At 41.9% G+C, this 18,822-nt stretch overlaps 1 protein-coding gene across 4 annotated transcripts in view; it reads right to left on the reverse strand.

Annotated features, from left to right (window-relative positions):
- slc11a2 (solute carrier family 11 member 2) overlaps positions 1-18,822 on the reverse strand; it is a 94,839-nt gene that overhangs the window by 40,030 nt on the left and 35,987 nt on the right. For all 4 annotated transcript variants that reach the window (XM_043681779.1, XM_043681780.1, XM_043681777.1 and 1 more), the window contains exons 3-7: positions 13,802-13,941; positions 11,736-11,858; positions 11,190-11,309; positions 9,594-9,700; positions 7,454-7,524 (exon numbers count right to left, since the gene is read on the reverse strand). In XM_043681779.1, the coding sequence (XP_043537714.1) occupies positions 7,454-7,524; positions 9,594-9,700; positions 11,190-11,309; positions 11,736-11,858; positions 13,802-13,941 (561 nt within the window). The remainder of the gene's footprint in view (positions 1-7,453; positions 7,525-9,593; positions 9,701-11,189; positions 11,310-11,735; positions 11,859-13,801; positions 13,942-18,822) is intronic.

The raw sequence follows: 18,822 nt of genomic DNA on the forward strand, positions 1-18,822 counted from the left end.
ATAAATGTTGGGCAGTTGTAAGGAAGTGCGTGCAGTAATAATGGAATATTTTAATTTGCATATAAATTATCAAATCAAACTAATAAGGTCACCTTGAGCATAAGGTCACAGAGTATATTTGGAAGTCTCTTAGAAGCATGTTTTAGATGTAGGTTTGCTCGCTGAACTGGAAGGTGATGTGTTTTCAGACGTTTTGTCACCATGCGCAGTAACATCTTCAGTGAGCCTCCGGATGACAGCGTAGTGGTGTAGCCCGCTTTCTATTTATATATTTGAGTTTCCTTGGGCTGGTGATGTCATTTCCGGTGGTGACACAATTTCCTATGGTGATGTCATTTCCTGTTCTTTTTCTCAGGGGTGGTAAATGGGGTCCAAGTCAATGCATTTGTTGATAGAGTTCTGGTTGGAATGCCATGCTTCTCGGAATTCTCGTGCGTCTGTTTGGCTTGTCCAGTCACAGTAGTGTACAAAATTCCATGCAAGGACTGCACAAAACACTACATAGGACAAACAGGAAGACAGCTAACAATTCGCATCCATGAACACCAACTAGCCACGAAACGACACGACCAGCTATCCTTAGTAGCCACACACGCAGATGACAAGCAACATGAGTTTGACTGGGACAACACTACTATTATAAGACAAGCCAAACAGAGAACAGCCAGGGAATTCCTAGAGGCATGGCACTCATCCACAGATTCAATCAATAAGCACATCGACCTGGACCCAATATAGCGACCACTGCAACGGACAGCTGGAACTGACAACCGGAAGCGGCAGAGACAAACCACTATAAATGCCGGAGGAAACATCACAGAAGCGCTTCACAGGAGGCTCCCAAGCACTGAAGAATTCAGGAAACCTAAACACACAAATAGAAAGCGGGTCATAACACCAGTGCTTTGCCGGAGACTCACTGATGATGTTACCTAGTATGGTGACGAAACGTGTGAAAACAAACCTCCCAGCTCAGCGAGCAAACCGACTTCCAGAACTTCAACCTGAGCTACAAATCTTCTCAAAACCTCGCTAGAAGCATGTTTTTAAACATAAATCAAAGCATTTAAAAAAAAAAAGAGTTGGTTATAATAGGACTAAAACACAAGTTAAAAGGCCAGAAGTAGCTAAGAAGTGTGAGAGGAGCTATTTTATAACCCACAAGAATATTGCACTGAGAAAGACACACCATGGCCAACTCGGAGTTAAAAATTGCATGTTAACATTTTAGGTCCAGTGATCCTTCTTCAGAGCTATTCTGAAAAAGGGTCATGGGACCCGAAACATTAACACACTGCTTTCTCTCCACAGATGCTGCCAGACCTACTGAGTTTCTCCAGCAATTTTATTTCCAGCATCTGCAGATCTTTGTTTTTTTGTTAAGAAACGCATGTGTTTGAAAGAAAAGGCTATAATGCTGCAATAATTAGCGGCAAGTCCAAAAACTGAATATTTTAGGAACTAGCAAAAGATGGCTTTAAAAGAATATGGAATGAGAAGTTAGAATGAGAGTTTCCATGTATATAAGAAAGAAGACTTCAAAGTAGGCATCCTTGGAAGAGGCTTCGCAGTAAGGTTGAAATCAACTGGAGAACGTGAGGAATGTAGATGCTGGAGATCAGAGTCAAGACTGTGGTGCTGGAAAAGCACAGCAGGTCAGGCAGCATCTGAGGAGCAGGAGAATCCTGATGAAGGGCTTATGCACAAAAAACATTGATTCACCTGCTCCTTGGATGTTGCCTGACCTGCTGTGCTTTTCCAGTATCTGCAATCTTCACTTTCTCCTATAAGGAAGGAAGGGAGTAGCTAAAGTAAATGACATCCCCTTTGAAGAGGTGGCTAAGGAATTAATAAATGAGAAACAAGGAAATGATTTGGATTTTGCACAAATATTTTACATTTCACTTTGTATCTTCTACCATTAAGAGAATGCCAAGAATCATAGACAATCAAGGGGCAAAAGGCAAGAACTTCAAATCATCCGGATATCTAGAGAAGTAGTGTTAAGAAAACAGATGAGACTAAAGAATGACAGTTCCATGGACCTGATGGTCTACAATCTAGGGTCTTAAAAGCAATGGCTGGAGAGACAATCTTCCAAAATTCTCAAGTTTCTAGAAAGGTTCCAGCAGAATGGAAAACTGCAAATGCAACATTTATTCAAAGGCAGAAGGCAGTCAGAAAACAAGAAATTAGGAGTCAGTTAGCCTAACACGCGCAACCAGGAAAATGCTATAATCAATTATTGAGGTGGTCATAGGAGGATATTTAGAAGATCATAACACCAGGACAACACTTTGTTTGAATGAAAGAGAATCAATGGAACAAGCAAGGTAGATAAAAGGGGATGATGATGTATAGTTCCTTTGGATTTCCAAAAGGCAGGTGTCACAGCCAGCCAGTGATGCACTCCATGAATGAATTTTTAAAAATTTATATGCAAGGTAACAGAGTCATAGTCATACAGCATAGAAACAAACCCACCGATCATGTTCCCAAACTAAACTAGTCCCACCTACCTGCACTTGGCCCATATCCCTTCAAACCTTTTCTATTCATGAACTTAAATAATGTCTTTTAAATGTTGTAACTGTACCTGCATCCACCACTTCCTCTGGCAGTTCAGTCCACACATGAACCACTCTGTATAAAAAGTTGCCCCTCTTCTCCTCTTGCCTTAAAAATATGCTCTCTAGTTTTGAACTCACCCACCCTACGCAGAAGACCTTTGTTATTTACCCTACCTATAACCCTCATGATTTTATAAACCTCTATAAGAGGTGACCCCTCAATGCTATTATGAAGTTGAAGGTGTGTACTGTACCTTTAAGAGAGAGTGAATGGTGCTGTGAAGTGAGAGATTACAAGCACCTGTGTATATGACTAGATGGCAGTCTCAGAGTGTACTGGAAAATTGAAAATATAACATTTGGTTGTGAAATGGATACCGGAGTTGATTGCTATTTTGACAACAGTTTAAATTTAACCATCTTAAATTATGCCCCAGGATACGAAAACCCAATAGAGTTTGAATTAATTGTTTTGCCAACATCGAACCAATGAGACAATCTGATGTTGGGGATATTAAAAAAAGCAGACATTTTGAAATTGGAAAGAGAACAACTGCCATCAGCACAGATCCAAGAAATTAGGAACACTCTCTATCAAAAGGTACCTTTTCATATGAAATATATTCGAAGTAAAAAGACAGACAACAACCCAAGGAGATCTACAGCTGGAAGAAGAAAAAACAGAAGATGACAGCCACTGCGTGGTTTTGATTTTAAGTTGATGTAATTTTAGTAAGTGTCTTATTGGAACAGCACATTGTTATAGAGTTGGAGGCAGGTAATAAGCAGTTAGAGAAAGGGTGGGGCTTAGAGTTATGAATATTTGTTGTTTGATGTTCACTTTTAGAGTTAAAGAATAAATTGATATTATTTTCTTTAAATATTTGAATTTGAGAGTCCTCGGTCATTCATATTTTCAGAGGTTACAAAGCGAGGTGAGCTTTTCTGGGTGTTTGGTTTAATTAGCAGAGGGGTTCACCGCCATGCCGTAACAACGCTCCAGTGGAAAAACTCCTAGCCTATCCAGCCTCTCCTTATAACTCCAACTCTCCATTCCCAGTTACATCCTGGTAGATCTTTTCTGAACCCTCTAAAATTTAATAATGTCCTTTCTGTAGCAAGGCGACCAGAACTGGACACACTACTCCAGAAGGGGCCTCACCAATATCCTATACAACCTCAACAACTCCTATACGCAGAAGGTCTGAGCAATGAAGTTATCAGATTACAGACGGAGGATTGGCTGAGTAGAGATAATTTTCAGATTGGCAAACTATAACCAGTGGGATGCCATAGGGCTGTGTGCTGGAATCTCACCTTTTTATAATCTATAACAATGACTGGACTGAGGGGATTAACTATACTGTAGCCAGGTTTGATGATGATACAGATAAGCAGAAGCACTACTCGTACTAGTTGCAAAGAGTTGTCATTGGATTCAAAACCCTGTTTCTTTCCCCACAGATGGTGCCAGACCTGTTGAGTTTCTCCGGCACTTTGGATACAGGAGATCTGAAATAAAAACCAACTAATTTGCTTTTATTCTGTAGAAAGACTAGTTGTGAGAAGGATGCAAACAGCCTGAAAAGGAATATAAATAAATTGTCTATAAATGTGGGAAAATGGGAGGTTGTCCATTTTGACAGAACAGAAAAGCAGATTATTATTTGGAGAGAGAGAGAGAGAGAGAGAGAGAGAGAGAGAGAGAGAGAGACTGCAGAACGTTGCAGTGTAGAGGGATCTGGGTGTGGTTGTACATGAACTACAAAAAACGTTAGCAGGCAGATACAGTAATAATTAGGAAGGCAAATGAACATCGGCCTTTATTCTAATGGGATTGGCATATAAAATGTGGGAAGCTCTGGTATAACTGTACAGGATAGTTGGTTGATGTGGTTTCACCAATATGTATTAGTTTGGTCCCCTTACTTAAAAGGATACACAAGTTTGCATTGGAGGCAGGCCAGGGAATGTTCACTGGACTTACTCCTAGGATGAAGGGGATATGTTAGGAGAAAAGATTGAGCAGATTGGGCCATAGCCATTGGAGTTTAGAAGAATGCCAAGTGATATTATAGAAACACAAGATGCTAAGGGGTCTTGACAAACTGGATGCCGGGGAGGCGACTGAGTCTATAACCTGAGGGCACAGTTTCCAAATAATGGGTCACCCATTTAAGACAGTGGTGAGGAGAAAAGTCTTATGAATTCAAAGTTTTTGGAATTCTCTACCCCAGAGAATATTGATGACACTCTAGGTTGAGTTAGATAATTTTTGATCCACAATGAGTCAAGGATTCTGGGGGAAAAGGCAGGACAGTATAGATAATTCACAATCAATCACAGCAGCCATGATCTTAGTGAAGGACAGAGTAGGCTGAAGGGACTGAATGGCCTATTCCTAATTCTTACATTCCCATGTTCTCATGTTGCAGCAACATGCAAGCTACCCCACCTGTCTTGTCTCCTATCTGGCAGCACACTGCTGTAGCCTGGAAACACCCTGAAAGTTATGAACAGAAAGCAAATACCAAAGGAGTAGCAACAAAGCGATATGCTCAGTCATTTCATTCCCTGTACAAGGGTATCACAAAGCGATTTCTGTGCTGTTTGTGATATCAGGATGCACCAAGATCTGTGCACAATGTAAGTTTTGAGAAATGGGGGAAGTTTCTTCGTTGTTTTACAGAAGCTACAAAAGAACATTGAATTCTTCCATGCTTTCTGTAGCATCAAGGTGGCAACATGATGGCCCAGGCTAGAACCCTGCACCCACTGAACTCTGCCACTTCCACTTGTCTCATTGAAAAACGTAGGCTTTAACAGGAGGTCAACCTTAACAGCAGGCCAATCTCATTTGCTGCATTAGGATCTAAAATGAGTTGTTTAAAAAGGGAGGTTTCTGCATTGCGTTCAGTTTTCAGGTGAATCACAGCACACCTTATAGCAATGCTGTTCCTTCAAGTTAAACATAATCTGTCCACTCCCTTTATTGGCAGTTATCTGTGAATGATCTCATCAAATTATGTACTGCCTCGTTCACACGACAGGCCTCAGTGCAAAAAGCAGAGACACATTTAAGGAGAAGGTTGTGTATTGCAAAATGAAGTTGTGAGAGTCAATTGTTGCTGCTGTCAGCAGAGCCCCAGACATATAATAGAGTATAGCCCTGATTCTAGGAGCCTTGCAAGATTTTGCTTTTTTTTGTTGCCACTCATGTATCTAACATGTATAAAAACTCATCCCATGTTTAAACATCTCCAAAAGAAACTTGTGGCTCAATCTTCAACAGCAGAATAGAGACCTACCTCGTCCAGGTATTAGACAGCCGGAGCAGGCCAGAGTTATTTTTGTTTCAAGATCCTTTCAACACCCACATAGTCTTGAATTCATACTGACCTGGAGAGTCCTCATTATCACTCCGTAATGGAACAGTCACAAGTTAATCATTATACAGTTGACAAAGGTCAGTTTGAGCTCTCATGTGGCAGGCAGTACAAATATATGAAGACATGTTCTTACACAAGGCCTTCAGGTAATGCTGTCAGAGAACACAATGTTTGTGAAGGAAGCACCTTGACAGGGCAGCTCCTGTCTCACCCATGTTCCAGTCATTCATCATCCAGTACCATACACCGGGCTGAATCACTGCAAAGTGACACATCAATGTAGAACAGAACCCATTGTCTCTCTCATGCCTCAGTTCTGGAAGTTTCACACAGGAGGAAGCACTTTTGTTGTTTATGTCGAGATTCTGAAGCAGAGGAAGCAGCTTTGACTCATTTTATATTGCACAAGCTTAGTCTACATTTCGCTGTCAATGTAGAGACCCCGTTAGCCCCCTGTCAGCTTAGTCCGGAAGGGCAGCATCCAGGCGGAGTTCAGCACCTCTTAGAACTGATTTTTTTAAAAAATCAACTGCATGATCCAACCAAAATGGAGATGCCAGCTTCAGTTGTCACCACAATCAATGTATATGTTAGGCTAGATAGAAGGAAGAGCCCATGAAACCTCCAGGTGAGTTTGCTTCAAAATGTAATATTACTTACAGGTAGAAGTGCCATTGTATTTAACAGAAATACCCAGAGCAGATACTCCAGGTCTATTCCTTACAATGTCATCCAACATAGCAATCATGAAAACCTCCAACAGCAGAGGTGATGGCAGATATTAGATCTTTCTGCTTTTTCAGAAAGCATGGGTCAGGGAGCCTCTCCTCTAACCCAAAATAAATCAGAGGCTCACAAGATTAATCCTGGATACAATCCAAGCTCCACATGCACTCTCAGTTTTCAGCACCTTTATTACAGTCCTATGTAGCACTGACATTAAATCTTTTCAGAATTAACCTCAAAATTCAGGGCTGCCCTGAGCCTTGAAGCATTCTACAATCTTGAGAAAATCCCAGCTTCTCTCACAACAGCTGATCATCATATTCCCAGATTCCTCTGATGCCAACATTTTATGCATTATTTGAATGATCCAGTTCTAGAGTGGCAATGTTAATGTATATGATCTCCAGAAAATGTCAAATCAGCAGTCAATTGGATATTTCCGTAGGCTCAGTCACACCATATATAGTCACGCTTTTATCAAGCAACCCACAAACCACCACCAAATTCGATCAATCACTCTCCCTGTAACAGCTGGCTGACTGTCACTCCCCAGCATGAGTGGATTCAGTGAGTTAGTTCTCAACATGCTCAGTTAATCTTGGTCCTGACCCCACTGCAGTCCATCATCCTCACCCCAACCCTAACATTCTTACTGATTCCACCACTCCCAATGTTATTCCTTACATTCAGTCCCTCCCGGACATCCTCATCCTTGAACCCCACCATGTTTAGTCACTCAACAGCCATCATTTTGTCTGTCAAACTTACCATATTTGTCCAAAAACAGGAACACAAACGTGTCTACAATAGTTATTAATACTCCGCCCCACAGGGGAATCCTAAACACACAGAAAGGGAAAAGAAGAGATTTACTCGACAAAAGGAGAAACAAATTGCAACAGCAACACCTTTATACGACTTTACAGAATTTCCCTGCTGGATTTGTCCAAGCACTCTGCATGATTTCTCCAATAACATGGGCCTGTATGGGCTTGAGCCAACTGTGCCCTTGTCCAGCTGGCAGGGGGTGAGTGAGTGTCAGTTCATTCAACTTCCAATTATTTCCTACCCCTGAAGGGAATGCCTCTTCCTCCAAATCAGCTGCCTTGATCTTTCCTTCCTATAAAATTGACAGCTTTTAAAATCTAACCTTGGTGTCATGGAAGCACTGCTACTCCGACTGATCCCATCTCTCTCTCGAACACAATAGTCTTGCTGGTGCCCTGCACCATGGGCTTGTGGCCCTTCACCCGGTTACCTCAATATTAAGTACTTTCAACAGTTGCCCCTGAAATGTTAGAACCCAATAATAAATATGTATGAACTAAATGACAGCTGCCTTACAAAGTGACCCCTCTGTTTTACAATTTCCGAATCTTTCTCACAATGTTCATTTGATGAAGATCATTTTTTTTTTAAATGGAGTTGGATTAGACAAAATGGCCACCAATAGGAACACAGGGCATGAAATCAATGGGATATGTTTCTATAATGTTCTACCACTCTTGACAAAAAAAAACTTAGCCCAGTATTACCCTACAAGTTGATGTATCATCTCAAAAGTTCACTAACTACCCAGAATCAAAACATGAAACAATGTGAAATCAACCAGAGCATAAAATACATGATAGCACTTTGTGGTTTGCAGAAAAAAAAAATCAAGTGGATTGAAGCTGCACTTTTAAAGTCCAGAAACTTATATGAAGGCCCAAGTGCAGGAACAGCTGCCAGCAAAGAAAGCAAGGAGCTTGCACTTATATTGCGCCATATAATGTCTCTTTCGCTGTAAAGTCCTTTGGGCCGAAGTACTGCAGTCACTGTTGTAATGAGAAACCAAGCGGCCAATTCGCGCACAGCAAGCTCTCACAAACAGCAATGTGACGAATGCCCAGATCACCCGCTCTTCGGCCAAGTTAGTTGTGGCAGAAAGTTAGCCCATGACACCAAGAGATTTCTCTGCTCATCTTTCCAAGGTGCCCTCTGATAGTACCTTAACTAAACAAGCAAACTGGATCTTGATTTAAGATCCAATTAAAATAAGGTCGCTTCCAACAGTACAGCATTCCCTCATTACTGCACTGAACTGTTATCCTTGGTTTTGTGCTTAATTGAGGCTTCAACCCACAATGTTTAACTCAAAAGCCAGTACGATCAATGAGCAACAGTGGGGGCATCCTTTCACAACAACGAATTCGCTGTCTTATTGAATTGCAACTAATAGGTTATGCTTTTCTTATCTGTGACAACATTCACAATGTGATTACTGCAAGTTCAAAACATACTAAAAAGGTTAATATTATGATTGCTGTCAACTAGAGCTTCTCCCATTACACGCACTTAATATTCATATCAAACACTCCCAGAACAGTACAGCACCTGGTTAGATACAGGGCAAAGTTCCCTCTACATTGTCCCCCATCAAACACTCCCAGGAGAGGGACAGCACGGGGTTAGATACAGAGCAAAGCTCCCTTTACTCGGTGCTCATGACATGTTTCACTTCTCACCTCAAAGGCTTTTCCCTCTTGAACCATTAAAATATTTATTTCCGTTTCATACACCTTGGCTTTTCAGAGGCAGAATGCTAATTCCTGCTGAATTACGCATGTCTTGCATTGGATTTAGTTCACAAAGAACAGGATCAAGACTGACCAAACCCTTTCATATAGGACCCCTGCATACAGCAAAGCCATCCATTTTAGTTTTTCTTGATCCCAGGATCAGAGGTCACAGCTATCATTTAGTTCCTTGCTAGAAGTCATTTCTAATGAATTGGTCTGGAACAAACCAAACTGGGGCAAGTCCTTAGTCAGAAACACAGAAGAGCACAGTTACATTTTCATGCTGGTCTTGTTGCTGCTTTGGTAGTTCCCCTAATAGTAAGTCATGATCAGTGCTCGCACTTTACCTTCCAACAGACAGTAGGTTAATAGCTATGGCTGATCCAATCACTTCCTGCATGTCTGAGCCAATGATTGCCAGCTCGATCATCAACCACAAAACAATTCGAGGGAACTGCAATGTGAACAATACAGACACTATTACAAAGATAACAGATATAACATACAAAAAAAAATCCTATAGCACTTTCGAGATGTAATCAAAATAAGATCAACCCTGAACCAAAGGAGAAAACATCATGACCACCAAAAGCTTAGTCAAGAGGTAGTTCTTCAGGAGGCTCTTTGAGGAGAAAAGAGCAGCAGAGGGGTTCAGGGAGGGAATTCCTGAGATTACAGACTTCACCTGTGGCTGAACCATTCAAATCAGGGATCTAAAACAGGTCAGAATCAGAGCAGCACTGATAATTCAAAGGGTTATGGTGCTGAAAGAGATTAGAAAACTGGAGACAACAAGGTCAGAGTAATTTTAAAATGAAGTCACAACAAAGACTGGGAGATGGATGAACAGCACATAGTTTGAGCTCAGATATGGGCAAGTAAGTTTTGAATGAGTTGAAATTTATGGACAGCGGATGATGCAAGGTCTGCCAGGAGAACACTGGAATAAGTGCGTCTGAAGGTAATAAAGGCATAAGTAAGGGTTTTCACACAGCTTAGCTGAACATGGGCAGAGATGGATGATATTATAAAGATGGAAGTGAGTGGTCTTTGCGAGTGAAAGAGAATACAAGTCAGAAGCTCATTACAAGCTCAGTGTTGCTGAGATTGTGAACAAGCTGGTTCCACCTCAGACACTGGGCCAGGAGTACGCTATAAACCAGGGCAAGGATACACAGCCTTTGGCAGGGGCCAAAGCTGACGGTTTCAATCTTCCCACTGTTTAGCTGGAAACAACTGCAGCTCATCTCATAATGGATGAGTCCAGCAGCTTGACAACAGATTCAGTGTTGCGGTATGGGGGAAGATGATTCTTGAGGTAATGGCAAGGTTGATCTGGGTCACTGTCAGAACAAATGTGGAACCTGACCTCATGTTTGTGATGGAAAGTGGAGAAAGCTTAGATCCACAGACAATTCTGAGAGCAACAGGGTGGAAACAAGAACAGAATCCATTGTCAAATCAATCTTCTGGCCACGAATGGACAAGCCTGACTGGAGCCAAAGGCAATCCCAATGAGCTGGACAACAGAGGAGGATGGTATTGGTAACGGAGTCTTACAAAGGGGTAAAGGAGAGACAAGGCATCACATCCAAAATGGATGTCATTGGTGACTTCAATACAGGCCATCTTGATGCTGTAGCAGGAGTCCGTACGTCTGTGACAGAAGGCACACAAACATACAAATTAAGAGCAGGAGTAGGCCACTCAGCCCTCAAGCCTGTTATATCATTCAATAAAATCATGTTCAATTTCATTACTCAATATTCCCATCTACCTCCAATAATATTTCATCTGCTTATCTACCTCTAGTCATGGTGAAGGGATGCATAGGTGGTTTCATCTATCGATAAAGCAAAGGTTTATTGGATAAGTGGCTCTTGCCTTCATGTTCTCATGTACATAATGCATTGTAAGTAGATCTACCGAAACTTAATACATACCTTCGGATACTGCCTGTGGCAGACCTCAGCAAGATGCATCCCAGTTACCACTCCTAGGCGTGCAGCCAGTCGCTGGAGCAACAACCCTATAATGGTAGCTGTCAGCAGGATCCAAAGCAGCTGCAGAAAGACAAACCAAGTTGCACACAGTTCATAATCCCGGTCTCACAGTTTGGAAAATTTTAAGGTTATGTCACACAAACACATTCCTGGGTTCCAGTACTAAGTTTGCATCCTAAATATCACCGGCACACTCTGCAAGCAAAGCACATGGCTTTCTTTCAAGGCTAAAAACCAACAGCACGGAGGTCAGAAGAGGCAATTTGGCACTTCCTCTGGTCTTCAATACAGAATCAACTGAAAGTGAGGTTCCAGATGAAGGACCTTTGCACGAAACGTCAATTCTCCTGCTCCTCGGATGCTGCTTGACCGGCTGAGCTTTTCCAGCACCACACTCTCGACTTTAATACAGAGTGCTAATCAGACCATTTTTGCATAGAGTTTCAAATAAGCATAGTATTTTTTCCAAAAAAATCTTGGATGTACCTTAAATCCTGCCACAGCACCAGATTGAAGGTCAGATTCAATGTTTCCTGGATCCAGATATGCAATACTCATCAGAAAGCCAGGCCCAGTGAAGGCCCAGAGCTTCCGAAAGCTAAATCGAGTCTGACAGGAAAAAGAAAGCCCAGTTACTTAGACACACGACAGCGGAATTTCTCATAGTCTATTCTTATGTCATTTCAATTCAAAAAGAGAGGATGCAGGATGGGATGTTTAAAATTAAATGACAAAATAAAACTGTGTTTGGCTAACATTCTTCTCCACAGTTGAGGGAGGAGAACGCAAGGAGAATTCCTTGCCCTTCTTTAAGCAGAAGCTGAATAGGAGAATAAGTCTCTTGTTTCAATGTATGGCAGCACCACCAACAGTGCAGCATAGTAATATGCTGGAATGCCAATCTAGATGATGTATACAAGTCCAGCAGGGACTTAAATGCACAATCTTGTAAATTAAAAGGTAAGGGTTCTTCCATTAGGCCAAAGCAACAGCTGTATTAGTACCATATCATCAGATCACACTGAGTAAATAAAGGCGATCGATAGTATTTGTTTGGTCAGCTGGGAAGAATCACAGGACAATGTTCAAGAATCTCCAAAGAAATTTGCACCTTCCTGTAAAACATCTGGCATTGATGTGGGGGAGCTGGTCTTGGACTGGGGTGGACAAAGTTAAAAAAAAAATCACAGCACCAGGTTATGGTCCAACAAGTTTATTTGGAAGCACTAGCTCAAGAATTGAGTCTGGGCCTTTCCTGGCTTATGTACTTGTGTGGTATACTGACCGTACCCAGTAAGCTGTTGGAGAAGACGCCACTTTCAAGAATGAAGTACGTATAAAGGATATGAGCACAAAAGAGATCATTGTGAGGATGTAAATTAAACCCTCGTGTCGGATAAAAGTCCAAAAATATTCGAGCTCCAAAAGCTTCCAAAAAAACCTGTTGGACTGTTACTGGGTGCTGTGTTATTTTTAACACCTGGCACTGAACCAGCTCGAACAATAGTGTACCAGAACCGCTTCCTATTCTACCTTTTGGGGAATTGGCTTTCAGGGTGAAAAGCCAAAAAAGATTACCAACACCCTGGAATGCTGCGGACCTGCTGGACTCATGGATTGGATGATCAAATTCACTGCAGAGGGCTGACCCCATTTCAAACTTCAGTCACTAGGCATCGCACATTAAACAGACTATGACCTCAAGGAAAACAGAAGCAGCATCAGGTCTCGGTTACAAGAATCACAGTAACTGGTTTCATCAAATATTTCACCTGATAGAAAGCACCGTTAAACGAAGAACAACAAGAAGCCAGTCAAGAGATCAAGTTACAGAAACAGGGCTTAGCGCAAACATTTTTGGACTTTTACCTGACACGAGGGTTTAATTTACATCCTCACAATGATCTCTTTTGTGCTCATATCCTTTATACGTACTTCATTCTTGAAAGTGGCGTCTTCTCCAACAACTTACTGGGTACGGTCAGTATACCACGCAACTACATTAGCCAGGAAAGGCCCTGATTCAATCCGTAAGCTGATCACAGCCAGGATGGACAAGGTAGATTTGATGTTGATGGCTTTCTTCCGTGGGTCAAGAGATCATGGCAGAGCACTGGTGTTGTACTTCATGTGACCAGGCCTCACTCATTCAGTTAAAGAGAACATAGGGTGGGATTGGGTTATTTGACTACAGGACCAACCAAGGTTCAATCTCAAGTTAACAAGTGATGAATATCACTTTGGTGAAATGGCAGAGGACGACCAATGATGATATGCTCACCTCAGCAAGAGCTAACACCATCACAGCAGGAACATGATTTGGAGATGCTGGTGTTGGACTGAGGTGTACAAAGTTAAAAATCACAACACCAGGTTATAGGTTTATTTGGAAGCACTAGCTTTCAGAGCACTCCAAAAGCTAGTGCTTCCAATTAAACCTGGTGTGTGATTTTTAAACTTTGAACAGCAGGAACAAAGAGCTAGCAAGAAAAAAAACACAAACACTCTCAAGCATTTTTAAAAAAACTTCTAGCACGCAAGAAAATTCTCACCGAGCTATCATCTGGGATTGGGATCTTCTCATCTAGATAAGTTTGAGAGTGCTCCTCAGTTGGATCAGGAGATGCTGGAGGAGTGATAGTGCTGTACCTCAAGTGAATGTTTGACGTGCCATCAGATTCTAGCTGTGGTTCTGAAAACAGAAAGTGATTCAATCACATTGAGACCTGAGCAGTACCATTCATTCAATCAATCAATCAGCAGCCACGCTTTTTCTAATTCCAGGCAATGTGGATGACATGAGCAAGGGCAGCCTCATTGCCCATCCTCAGGATATGAAGAATCTATTATAAAAGTGTACAATAAGAGCCACATGAAAGCCAGAATTAAGCAGAACAGGTTCCCTTCCCCAGTGGAAATTTTTAAATATAACCAGGTAATAGCTTTCATCATCCTTCTGGTCAACCAGAAATGAATAAGACCTCATCATGTGCTGAGATGCTAGTCTAGTACTGCAGCCATGAGGCTGCCAAACAAATGGTTTCCATTCTATCACAAATCAGATACCATGGGATCCACAAGAGGCTTAAACAACTGAATTACATATAACCTTTACAACTAGCAGAAACTTTCAGCAGGAGTCAACCGGAGTCCCAGAGTGAAAAAGGAGTGTGATAACCCAGGTGTACTCATCCAGTCCCAGACTGAAAGAATATTCTGATAACCCATGTATCAGCCAGCTCCAGAGCAGGAAAGGGCATCGTGATAATCCATTATACCACCTTGTTCCATAAACTGGAAAGGACAGTAATAACCTACTGTACTCGCCCAATCCTTCAGGAGAGAAGGAAGTGTGATAAACCAGTACACAACCATGGCCCGAGACTATTAAGTGAGCAATGAGAGATAATCATACCTTCTACGATTGTAAAACAGCCACCTGTCTTTTTTTTTAAAAAACAGGGAACCAAATGTAAAAGAAAACAGAGCTCTCTTATTATAGATCCATTGTGTGAATTTTCCAGTATCTACAAAACCGATAATACTGGACAGAACTGATGATCTATGCCTGCATTGTAAACATGACCACAATCTTGGTGAAGTAGCCATGTTTCTTAGGATGGGCAATTCTAATTTTTAAAAAGACTAATCAGCCAACATCACCCGAGCCACAAACACCACTGTAAAAACCACAATCTTCTCCCCCCCGCCCTTTTCTAGAGCAGTTTTTTTGATTAACTAAATCAGACAACAACAATAACTGTTCCTGCCTTTAGGAATTACACAACATACGTTTACACTGGATCTCTCACATAGAACATATCCCAAGGTATGGGAGAGAAGAAAAGAAAATTCAACTGAAAAGACAAAGCTTTGAAGAGGATCTTAGCGTTCGAGAAAGAAGTTGAGAAATTTAGACCTGAAGATGTAGGAGAAGAAGTCAGTCAAACCCACCCATCGAGTAAGCTCCGTCATTCAATAAGATCATAGCTGATCGGATAATCCTCCACTCCACTTTCATGTCCTTTTGCCATAACCCTCGATGCCCTCACCTGATTAAAAATCTGTCTCAGCCTTGGGGAAAAAAAAACTTAAATGACCCACCCTCAACATTTGAGGCAGAAACATTTATGACAGCGATTCCCAAATGCCTTTTTGCTCAGCTCTTTTTGGAGGTTAAAGTGCTCCTTCAGCATTTTTGTAATAGCGATATTGTAAATATTGTTAGCAATTAAGAAGACTTTTGTTCTTTTAATTGCGTTTCCTTTATGCATTTTCAGGCATCATTGGATGAGCCAACATTTATCACCCTTCCCTAGCTGCCCTTGAGGTTATAGTGAGCTGCCTTTTTGAAACCACAACAATTCATATGGTGTAGGGCCATCCATTGTGCGTTTAGGAAAGGAGGTCCAGAATTTCGATCCAGCAAGAGTGAGAGAGTGGCAATACATTTCACAGTAGAGATAATGAGTGGTTGGAGGGGAACCCGAAGGTGCTGGTGTTTCTGTGTACCTGCTGCTTTTGTCCTTTCCGGGTGGTAGGGGGTCACAGGGTTGGAAGATGCTGTCAAGAGAGCCTTGGTGAGTTCTTGCAGAGCATTTGGTAGATTTCTCATCCTCCTGTCACAGTGTGTCAGTAGAGGAAGGAGTGAGAGTGTTGAAGATGGTGAATTAAGCTGGTTGATTTGATCTGGATGGTGTCGAGCTTCTTGAGTGTTGTTGGAGCTGCAGCCATCCAGGCAAGTGGGGAGTGTTCCATCACAATCCTGACTTGTGCCTTGTAGATGGTGGACAGGCAGGAGAGACAGGAGGTGAATCACTCACCGCAGGAATCCTAGCCTTTGACCTGCTCTTATCATTATGGTTGGTATAATCCATTTTCTGGTCAATGATAGCCCCCAGAATACTGATAGTGTGAAAGTTAACAATAATGATGACTTTGAACATCAAGGGAGTGTTGGATTCTCTCTCACTAGAAATGGTCATTGCATGACACTCATGTGCACAAAGGTTATTTGCTATTGATCAACACAATGCTGAATATTGTCAGGTTTTGCCAAACACGGACAAGAGCTGCTTCAGTATCTGAGGAGTTGTGAATGGTGCTGAACATTGCACAATCATCAGCGAACATCCCCACTAACCTTGTGATGAGGGAAGGTCATTGATGAAGCAGCTGAAGATGGTTTGACCTCGAACATGACCCTGAAAAACTCCTGCGGAGATGTCCTGGAACTGAGATAATTGACCTTCAACAACCACAGCCATCTTCCTTGGTGTTGGATATGACTTTCACCAGCAGATTTCCCCAATTCTCATTGGCTTCAATTTTGCTCGGGCTCCTTAATACCACACAGTCAAACGCAGCCTTAATGTCAAGGGCGATCACTCTCACCTCACTTCTGAGTTCAGCTGTTGTGTTTGATTTGATTTATTATTATCACATGCACCAAAATACAGTGAAAAGTATTGTTTTGCATGCTATCCAGACATATCATATCTTACATAAGTACATCAGGGTAAGAGAACAGAATGCAGAATATATAGTGTTACAGGTGCAGAGAACCAAGGTTGCAACAAGGTCAGGAGCGGAGTGGCCCTGATGGAAACTAGACTCAGCATCAGTGAAAAGATTTGTCATAGCACTGTCGACAACACTTCCTATCACTTTGTGATGATTGAGAGGAGAGTGACAATGTGGGAATTGGCCAGTGTGAATTTGGGTTTTAATATGAAGTGCAATCATTCCATTAAAGCTCAGCTATGACATTCCTTAGACCCGCTGTCACTTCACTGGATATGCAGTGGAAATTCAGTTATAACACCTAAATCCAGCAAAGCAGATCCAGAAAATTTCCTAAACAGTCACGTTGCTGCTTCCAGGACCCTGTTGTTTGCAGATCGGCTGCAGATTCCTTTTATTACAGCACTGATGACATTTCATTGCTTATAAAGTGACTTTGGATGCCCTGAGGTCCAGATACTACATAAATGCAAGTCTGCCTTTAGACTGGACTATTCCAATAGAGTCCTGACTGGTCTCCCACATTCTATCCCCTGTAAAGCGGAGGTCATCTAAAACTCTATTGCCCATGATTTAACAATCAAGGAGCCCCATCCCTATCACCCTTGTGCTTGCTGACCTACAGTAGCTCCTAGCACAGCAACATCTCAATATTTAAATTCATAGCTTGTCTTCAAATCCCACCATCTCTAATTCCCTCCAGTCCTACAGCCTTTAAGATACCTAATGCTTCTCTAATTTTCACAACTCTGCCTTCAGCTGCCTGGACCCCAGCTTTTAGGATTCCATCCCGAAACCTTTCCACTTTGCTTTCCTCCTTTAAGGCCCTCCTAAAAGCTAAACATTTTGACTGAACTTTGAGTAATCGGACCCAATATTTCTTTGGATCGCCTGGTGTTATACTTTGATTTATAACGCTCCTGTGAAGTGCCTTGACACAGTTTATGATGTATAAAGACACACCGTTTTTCTTTCAAGGGCATTACTCACAAGGAATGGAGTACAGGTGGGAATCTGAGGACTCCAATAGGGACAGCAATAATGAAAACAGGCTTTGTTTCTGGGACTAATCTGAATCAGAGTGTGCAGAGTCCACAATGTGCAGTCACACTTGGTTCGATTCAGCCCATGCAAAGCACACAGGTTGACTGGTTTGGAGCCTGGCTGTGCTGAAAAAAACCTTTTTAAAATAGAGAAGGACATTAAAAAATAGGAATAACCATCACAAGAAATGATGTTTTTGAGTACTGCAGACAGCAAGGATCAAAGAATCATCAAGTACAAAGAAGCCCTTCAGCCCATTGAGTCTGCAGTGTAATAAATCCACTACTATCTGCAGGAGTCTCATTTTCCCACACGAGACCCATAGCCTTGAACGTTATGACAATAGATGTTACAAACTGCTGCTGGTGTTGGGCTTGACATGTTGCCCTTTTGTTTCAGGCTGCATTTGACCTCTTGGCCCACCTAGATAAGCCAAAGGTACTGTTTACATTGCTGACTTGTGAATTCAGAGAGGAGCCAGGAGCTCAAATTGTGACTTTTAAACAATTGTGCAACTGTTGATGCTGCTATCAGCTGTGGTTTTAAATCCTCTCTTACCAGAAGGTTTTATCTCCTATATTAAATCACACTTGTAGACAAGTCCCTACTCAGGGGACTGGAGAGTGGCGAATGTTGTGCCCCTGTTCAAAAAAGGGAATAGGGATAACCCCGGGAATTACAGGCCAGTTAGTCTTACTTCGGTGGTAGGCAAAGTAATGGAAAGGGTACAGAGGGATAGGATTTATGAGTATCTGGAAAGACACTTCTTGATTAGGGACAGCCAGCACGGATTTGAGAGGGGTAGGTCTTGCCTTACAAGTCTTATTGAATTCTATGAGGAGGTGACCAAGCATGTGGATGAGGGAAGAGCAGTGGATGTAGTGTACATGGAATTTAGTAAGGCATTTGATAAGGTTCCCCATGGTAGGCTTATACGGAAAGTCAGGAGGCATGGGATAGAGGGAAATTTGGCCAATTGGATAGAAAACCGGCTAACCGGTCGAAG

Source organism: Chiloscyllium plagiosum, chromosome 43 (genome assembly GCF_004010195.1).
Source record: "Chiloscyllium plagiosum isolate BGI_BamShark_2017 chromosome 43, ASM401019v2, whole genome shotgun sequence".
Taxonomy (NCBI): Eukaryota; Metazoa; Chordata; class Chondrichthyes; order Orectolobiformes; family Hemiscylliidae; genus Chiloscyllium; species Chiloscyllium plagiosum.